The following is a 9,352-nucleotide window of genomic DNA, read 5'->3' as shown; positions in this document are numbered from 1 at the left end:
TTCCTCCAACAGCTCTCACTGCTGATTGGACAGTCTACCCTACCTGGAATGCAAAGGGGGGGGGGGGGGGATTGCCCAGAGTATTACCTGTCTTTTCAATAAAACAGTCCATGTTCAGCAACCAAACGAGTATTGTCTTGTTTTGTGGTTGTCAGTGGCTGGAATATCTGATATCTATATTCAGACTGGGAGGAAGCGGTATATGACGAAAGTACTCAAGCGGAGTGTGGGGACGTTTCGTTACAGGCTGTGATAGGTGCTCGCCAGAACATTAATATTAACAGAATGTTCAGCCCTTCCCAGACATCACCAGACAAATAACTTTATTAATACTCATCATCCACACATAAAGTGCTTTGCATATTGTTGCCACTATATAAATCCAGTATATTATTAATACAGAAAAACAACACATTTCCAATAAAAGAGGTAAGGGACGTTATCAAGAATCTCCACCCCCGAGGAGTTCAGCTCTGCTCAGAATATTCTCTGATATCCAGAAGGTGCAGCTGAACTGTTGCTGCAATAGAACGCATGACAAGAATCCCTCTACTTATTACTGTACTGTGATTGGACACCTGGAGATACTATTGATCGTCAGGCACTACAAGCTCCAGCATGTCCTGCATTTTAGTATTTTATTAGTAGAATCATCACTGTAATGTAGCAGAGGAGAAGAAGTGATTAGTAGATGAAGATGTCAGATGTTCTCCTCCGAGCAGGTCAAGGCATTTTCTTCTCGCAGATGTATGGAAAGATCCTGGAACAATGATCATCATTCCAACCATTTGAGTGTTTCACTTGAGCGCAATCTTCTCCTCCTTCGAGACCATGACCGAACCAATTATCAGGCTGATCAGGTTGCCAGAACCTGCAGGAACCAAGGGAAACAGTGACTGGGCCAAGCTCTTTACTGACCAGAACTGACGGCACGACCTATACAGAAATGAAGTCTAAGCCCTTATACACACGATCGGAGATTCCGACGACCAAATCCGTCGGATTTTGTGCGTCGGATTTTGTCCGAAACTGTTGTATACACACGGGTTGGACAAAGTTGTCGGAAAATCCGACGTGATGATGTTATTTCGTTACAACAGGACTACGTTCAGGCTAGTAGCCAATAGCTTTGGTGTAGGAGTTTGATCTGAGCATGCGTGGCACTTTGTCCGATCGGAATTCTCTACACATGACCGGAGTATGTCCGATCGGAGCATTTTGTTGGAAAATATTTCCGGCAAGTTGGAAAAATTTGTCAGACGGATATTCCGACAGAAACAGTCCGATGCAGACCACACACAGTCGGAATATCTGACAAAACGCTCTGATCGGACACATTCCGACTGAATCTCCGACCGTGTGTACAAGGGCTTAAAGAGCTTACTAACCTAAAGAGATCAACCAAGAATAATCCCAAAAAGAAAAACACATCTGATAAATAGTAAGAGCATTCCATTTACAGAGCAAAGTCTGGGGGGAATTTAATAACTGGTGGGGGGGTGGGTCAGTGTCTTACTTTGGAGTGACATCATAAGAAGTCCCGTCCACCCATTTCCAGGATCCTTCCGCATCTGTGAGACCGATCCACGCGGTCTGAGTTTGTGTAAAGTCATAAAGAAAATTCTGTGAAAAGATAAAATATACATAATGATACAGTGTTTATGTCTACTCTTATAGTATAGCTCTGACATGTTCTATAGTGTTGTACAGAGAACATTGGGCCAGTCACATCAGTCTCATAATCACAGGTGACCATACATGTTACCAATTTGTACACAGAAATGCTGCATGTTTCGCTACATGTTTCGCTCACTTGAGCTTCTTCAGGATGTTGCAGCGTTTACAGTTAAAAGACTGAAAAATAAATAAATAGAATAATCAAGTAAATAAATTACCAATTCATTTTTATGGATTCAATTTACTTGATTATTCTATTTATTTATTTTTCGGTAGAATAATCAAGTAAATAAATAGAATAATCAAGTAAATAAATTACCAATTCATTTTTGTGGATTCAATTTACTTGATTATTCTATTTATTTATTTTTCGGTAGAATAATCAAGTAAATAAATAGAATAATCAAGTAAATAAATTACCAATTCATTTTTATGGATTCAATTTACTTGATTATTCTATTTATTTATTTTTCGGTAGAATAATCAAGTAAATAAATAGAATAATCAAGTAAATAAATTACCAATTCATTTTTGTGGATTCAATTTACTTGATTATTCTATTTATTTATTTTTCGGTAGAATAATCAAGTAAATAATAGAATAATCAAGTAAATAAATTACCAATTCATTTTTATGGATTCAATTTACTTGATTATTCTATTTATTTATTTTTCGGTAGAATAATCAAGTAAATAAATAGAATAATCAAGTAAATAAATTACGAATTCATTTTTATGGATTCAATTTACTTGATTATTCTATTTATTTATTTTTCGGTAGAATAATCAAGTAAATAAATAGAATAATCAAGTAAATAAATTACCAATTCATTTTTATGGATTCAATTTACTTGATTATTCTATTTATTTATTTTTCAGTAGAATAATCAAGTAAATAAATAGAATAATCAAGTAAATAAATTACCAATTAATTTTTATGGATTCAATTTACTTGATTATTCTATTTATTTATTTTTCAGTCTTTTAACTGTAAACGCTGCAACATCCTGAAGAAGCTCAAGTGAGCGAAACATGTAGAGAAACATGCAGCATTTCTGTGTACAAATTGGTAACATGTATGGTCACCTGTGATTATGTACCACCTTTTGTACTCTAGTATTTGATGTATATATACATATTTTCATACAAAATTATTTTCTAATTATGTTGGTTTTTATTATGTATCTGTATTCCAAATAAAACTGTATTTGTTTTATCTTACTGTTGGCATGTGACTGTTTTGCCTCCATAATCGGTACGGTTTAAAAATCCCGGGGGATTGGTTACCCTCCGACCCCTTTATCCCTTTCCTCTTATCTTTAAAATTTATATTCTGGGATGTGGTAGCACTTTATCTCTGATCAATTCATCTATTCAATCAAGTGTACTCAAGATAAGTGTCTACAACCTAAGGTGAGAGACTCTGAGTTGAAACACGAATGGGGCTTTATTAGCACCTTGCATGGACAATTTAAAGAAGTAGAAGCTATAATTCAAAAACATTGGGATGTACTAAGATTGGATCGTTCACTTAGGGATGTAATTCCCGCAGAAGCCTCAGTTTATCTACAGACGGAATCCATCCTTTGGTGACAAAATTGTCAAGAAAGTATTAGATCCCTCCCCTCCCGACCACGCATGTTTTGGGATCGGGCCGGGCCGTAGGTCCAAATCTTGTAAGTCGGTACATACACATCTGATGAGGGGTATTGACCAATTTACTTCTACAGGGGAATGGCGGATCGTTCAAAATAGAACAGTTCATTGCATGTATAACGACTCATGTCGTGTATGTGCTTCAATGTCCCTGTGGGCTTCTGTATATTGGTAGGACCAAGAGAACGCTGTCTAAAAGAGTGTCAGAGCACATTTACAATATTTCTATAGGGTACAGAGACCATAGACGCAAACATAATTGTCATGGTAATGCAGTGATCTTCCTGTGTTTGCTTACCTCCCCTCATGTGTTCAGAATAAGAGGCCAGCCACTTCCACCTGGTGGTTTTTATAACCTCTCCTCTAAGCATGGCTCCACCCCAGGCCCTATCAGGGAGCCCTATATTAACCTGTGCACTGCAGGCCATCAGTGCTGATCAACCTTTGTGTATTGTGTGTTTAGGTTCCTGTTACCTGCCGTGTGCTCTTCTACTGTTTTCCGTTACCGACTTTGGCGTGTCTTTGACTATCCCTGTTTGCCTGTGATCCAGACCTTTTGGCGTGTCCCTGACTATTCTTGTCTGCTTGTGGCCCCCGACCTTGGCTTTGTCCCTCACCATCCCTATCCTCCTGTTGCCTACTGTGGGTGTGAGCTGGGGGACCCTGGGGGTCGCAACCTGGAGCCAGTTGCAGCCAAGTCCATCCTCACCACTCGAGGCTCTGGTGAACACCTGCTGGCTCTTAGCCCTTGTACACACAGTCGGAGAATCCGTCGGAATGTGTCCTATCGGACCGTGTTGTCGGATAATCCGACTGTGTGGGGTCTGCATCAGACTGATTCCGTCGGAATATCCGTCGGAACACAATTTTCCAACTTGTTGGAAATATTTTCCGAGCAACTGGTTCGATCGGACATACTCCGATCATGTGTAGAGAATTTTGATCGGACCAAGTGCCACGCATGCCCAGATCAAATTCCTACATCAAAGCTATTGGCTACTAGCCTGAACGTAGTCCCATTGTAAAGAAATGACGTCATCACGTTCTGAATGATCGGATTTTTCGTCAACTTAGTCCGACCCGTGTGTATGCAACAGTTTCGGACAAGATCCGACGGACAAAATCCGACGGGCAAAATCCGACGGATTTGGTTAGCAGAATGTCCGACCGTGTGTACAGGGGCTTAGACTCCGCACCCCCAGGGAATCCTACGCTCTAACCCCGGTGGGATCTGTCTCCCATCTGCAGCAGTCAGCCGTAGGGTCCACAACCTTGCGGTGCACTCCTGATCCCTACGGTGTGCATCTGTCACCTCGCCTCAAGGTGACCTGACAATAATAGGGACCCTAGTGGGCTTAAATTTTGGGGTTATAGACAGAATCTTCCCCTCATGGAGGGGGAGTAATCTGGTGCTTGAGGTATCCAAAACGTGAGACCAAATGGATTTTTCGGACCAATACTTTAAGCCCTAATGGCCTAAATATAGAATTAGACCTGAACTGCTTTATCAGTGACTACTGATGAATAGGTTCGGGACTTTTTGAAATTAGTCATGATTCACCACTGAGTTTTCCGCCATTTTGTCAATATATTTTATCCTTATTTTTATTAATTTTTTTTTGTTGTACGTGATTTCATTATTCAAGATTTTATCTATTTCGGTCCACAGGGGGACTTTGAGTCTTTTTGAGGGCTGTGTATCTATTACCATTTTGGTTTATTTGGATTAGTTTATCGGCTTATTTATCTGTATAAATTAATTTTATCAGGGATCGGAATTTTCTGCTGCATGGTGATGACGCATTCTCACAGACTACTGCATTTAATATACATTTGACGCTGGCGCGCGTTGGCGCTTTATGGCATATTATCAACTATTACTCGGGTGCATTTGAGTAATTTTTTTAAGTATGAGTATAGTTGAAGTAGGACTGACTGTTGGTCTGTTCAGGCTAGCAGGTCCTATTATAGGGTAATACAATCATCTCTGAGAAGCGTTACCGAGCGTTGACGATGTGGTAGTAATGATAATGGACCCCTGTTAGTTCGGGTACTTCTCTGCATATTAGACATGGGCGCCGTCAATAAATTTGTTTCAGAAATATTTTTATACGGGGACCGGCGCCACTGTTAATTGACTACAATGGGGTGTGTGTACAAAAAGTGAGTACACGCACACCACTGGCCTCCAGAAGAACACAATGGTTACCAAGGTAGGTATCAAGCCTGTCCAAAAAAGTATATAAATTGCAAGGGAGGAAAGGGGAAAATACAAAACAAAACCCTTAAAGTAACCTCTACTGATATAAATTACTAGTAAGGTACCAGTGTCACTGATGATGCACACCCGTACCTATAGTCAACCAGTAGGGTACCACAGATAATAGCTATACATACACAAATCTAGACACATACATAAACATTACCCAAAAACCTCAGGAGTTACTGCTAAAGTGCATAAAGTACAAAAATATATACATAAAGTGCAAAGGTGGTATACAAAGTATAATCATTAACCACTAGGTTAGTAAGTGTATTGTAAAGTGACCACAGTAGAGTTAATTGGAACTAAAAATACAGTAAAAATACAGTAGAAACAGTGCACAGTGCCCTCAAAGTAAACTAATTAATAAATACAAACGTAATAATAAAAGATGTGAAAAAATGTGAAAAATTCTGAAAAAATAAAAATTTATATGATAAACAATTCACAAAAAATTCATAGAAAAACCCCAAAAATAGTTCATGTATAGCCAAAATGGCAGTCTCCTACGCAGTGCAGTCCAAAAATCAGATAGAAGAAGAACAAAATTATTAATTGTCCACAGATTCTTCAAATAGGTGCAGTAGGTGAAAGTGACTGGTGCTCAAGAACATCAAATTCAGGTGACTTCCGTGCTCACCCCCTTAGCTCCCCACTCACCGGAACTATGAGCCCACGAAGGGCAATCAGGCCTGTAGAAATCACACAGCAAGCGTCGGTACGCAGAAGAAGGATTTGAAGAAGATTGTATTCCACTCTCTTCCTGATGTACAAAAATATTTCTGTTACCGGTTGCATCCCCTTTTGGGGCTGCGATTTATAGGGGTGGCGACACTGTTTGTGTGTCCTTCTATTTACGTCCTAGTCTCATCCTAGCCTCCGTAGCGCGGTCTGGGGTCTTTGAGACCTGAGTATTTTTTATTTTTTAATAAATTTGTTTCGTTCTGTTCCGTTTCGATTCGTAATAAAATGAATTTGTACTTCGTATTTCGTGTCCGAAATTCCGTTCTGTTTCGTACGAAATACGAATTGTCGTTAGGTTCGTTAACGTGTACGAACGTTCTTTACGATGAATTTAAAGGTAAAAATATATACCTCAATATGACAGCCGATGCTGATGGAAGTTTGGTTTTTATCCGAAATGCCGAAATTCCGTTGAAGAATTTCCTATCCGAAATATGAAGTTTCATTATATGAGAAAGAGATTGTCTGCCATGCACCGCTGGTCCAGTTTGCGCCTGCTCCTCCTGGGGCTGCTTATTATGAGGGGCTCCCACCATCCCTGTGCTGTGCTGACTTCCTCCTGGGGCTGTACCTCTGCTGTGCATATTATGAGGGGCCCCCACCATCCCTGTGCTATGCTTATTATGAGGGGCTCCCACCATCCCTGTACTGTGCTGACTTCCTCCTGGGGCTGCTTATTATGAGGGACTCCCACCATCCCTGTGCTATGCTTATTATGAGGGGCTCCCACCATCCCTGTGCTGTGCTGACTTCCTCCTGGGGCTGCTTATTATGAGGGACTCCCACCATCCCTGTGCTATGCTGACTTCCTCCTGGGGCTGCTTATTATGAGGGGCTCCCACCATCCCTGTGCTATGCTGACTTCCTCCTTGGGCTGTACCTCTGCTGTGCATATTATGAGGGGCTCCCACCATCCCTGTGCTATGCTGACTTCCTTCTGGGGCTGCTTATTATGAGGGGCTCCCACCATCCCTGTGCTGTGCTGACTTCCTCCTGGGGCTGCTTATTATGAGGGGCTCCCACCATCCCTGTGCCGTGCTGACTTCCTCCTGGGGCTGTACCTCTGCTGTGCTCAGTATGAGGGGTTTCCACCATTCCTGTGCTGTACTGACATACTGAGCACAGCAGAGGTACAGCCCCAGGAGGAAGTCAGCACAGCACAGGGATGGTGGGAGCCCCTCATAATGAGCACAGCAGAGGTACAGCCCCAGGAGGAAGTCAGCACAGCACAGGGATGGTGGGAGCACCTCATAATAAGCATAATGACTGAGTCGTCGTCGATTCGACGACAACTGATCCGAAATTCGTAAACAAAAGTTCGTATTGCGTACAGAATTCGGACGCACGGCAATTCGTATTTCGGATCCTCCCGAACTTACGAATTTTGGGAAATTCGTACGAATTTGAGATTCGTACGAAACGAATCGCACATGTCTACTGCATATTACGGTAACGGGTGTGGTAAATAATATGAATTAAATTGTTACTATAATGAGAGATTACGTGCTGGTTCTCTAGTAGAATGCTGGTGTCACCAATGCATTTTTTTATGCACATTTTAGTGTGTATATTTTTGTAATGATTTTAGTTCATTGTTTTTGTTCTGTGTTTTTTGGAATTTACATATACATGATATTTAGAGGTATCCTAATGTGTGGTAGGTTATAAAATGAAATATGCACGCAGATTATGTGGGCTTTTGGATTCGAGTTGTTTCGTAGTTATCCAGGACATTGACCTGGTGCACGAAACAGAGCGCCTGGATTTGATTAAGTGAGGAGGCCGGCGGGGTTGTTGATTCGTCCGCCGTCCTTCCTGCTTTTATAAAGGTTTATATGTAGAATATCCTCACCGTTCTGTTAATGTTTGGTATATATGTATAATGTATCCAAGCATAGCCTACGTATGTTTAATGATGAACATGCACGCCAAACGTGTGGGATTAAGGTTTTTTTTTTTCTCCATATCCCGCTTTGGAATAAGCAGGGTTAACGGAGCATTGGTTCCCTGAGCCGGCGTGATGTGATTGGTGAAGAGGTCTGCCGGGGGGGAGTGTTCCGCTGGCCGCCCTTCTCCCTATATATTGTGTATTAGCTGCGCCGCACGGCCACGCCCACAGACAAAGACGTAATGACGAAACGCATATGGGCGTGACCGTGCAGCTTTGCATCATCGCAGCAGAGAGAGCTTGTCTTCCCAGGACCCGCCACAGATACTGAGACCGTTTTTCAACATTGTGATCCGGACTGTGGTGAGATAAGACTAAGCACTGCTGGCGACATTTAATGCGATATGAGAGCTTTCTATTTTGTACGTATGTTTTTAACGAGTGTGTACGAGTTTGCCTATTAAAAACAGTTTGCACTATGCACTCCAGAGGAGCTTACACTCTAATGCCCCCTCCCCCCACAGTCACATCAGTCTCTGTATCATAGAAGCTTACACTCTATTGCCCCCCTCCCCCACAGTCACACACTATTATTATTATACATTTATATAGCTCTGACATATACCGCAGTGCTGTACAGAGATCACTGAGCCAGTCACATCAGTCTCTGCACCAGAGGAGCTTCTCCACCAGGTGGTGCTGTTTTGCAAGGTGCTGTTGGCTCACTCTACTTTAGTCTCAGCTAGAGGAAACATCAAGCCTGGGTCTGTCCTGCAGGCTTCTCCCCCAGTCCCCATGCAGTGGGTGGGGGGAGATGAAGGTGGAGGCTCTCCAGAGGCACTGAGGCCTACTTCATGTGCTCAAGCTGCAATGGATCCTGGGCCTGTTCTTATGCAAGAGGAATCCTTACCAGTCTTCTAGGATAGAGTGGTGAATAGACTTCGCCGCATTGCTAAGGAGGAACAGAAACTTGCTGTCATGAAAGGAGATCTCAGGAAAAAGAAATCCCTGCACAGTAAGTCTGGAAACAGTAAGAGGGAAGTCTCCAAGCTGAAGTCTCTGGCAGAGACATTGAAAAAGCAGGAGAAGTTAGTCACCTCTCTGAAGTAGAGCAGCGGTGTGTTC

General features: G+C 41.9%; 1 protein-coding gene across 2 annotated transcripts in view; it reads right to left on the bottom strand.

Moving 5' to 3' along the window:
* Positions 1–306: 306 nt before the first annotated feature.
* The window catches only part of LOC143962386 (asialoglycoprotein receptor 1-like), a 53,981-nt gene continuing 44,935 nt past the window's right edge, over positions 307–9,352 (bottom strand). For both annotated transcript variants that reach the window (XM_077471672.1, XM_077471673.1), the window contains exons 9-10: positions 1,517–1,623; positions 307–871 (exon numbers count right to left, since the gene is read on the bottom strand). In XM_077471672.1, the coding sequence (XP_077327798.1) occupies positions 724–871; positions 1,517–1,623 (255 nt within the window). In that variant the 3' untranslated portion in view covers positions 307–723. The remainder of the gene's footprint in view (positions 872–1,516; positions 1,624–9,352) is intronic.

The sequence above is a fragment of the Lithobates pipiens genome, unplaced genomic scaffold (assembly GCF_037356315.1).
Source record: "Lithobates pipiens isolate NorthernLeopardFrog02 unplaced genomic scaffold, aLitPip1_a1.2 Scaffold_8, whole genome shotgun sequence".
Taxonomy (NCBI): domain Eukaryota; kingdom Metazoa; phylum Chordata; class Amphibia; order Anura; family Ranidae; genus Lithobates; species Lithobates pipiens.
This window is presented reverse-complemented; position numbering and strand designations above follow the sequence as displayed.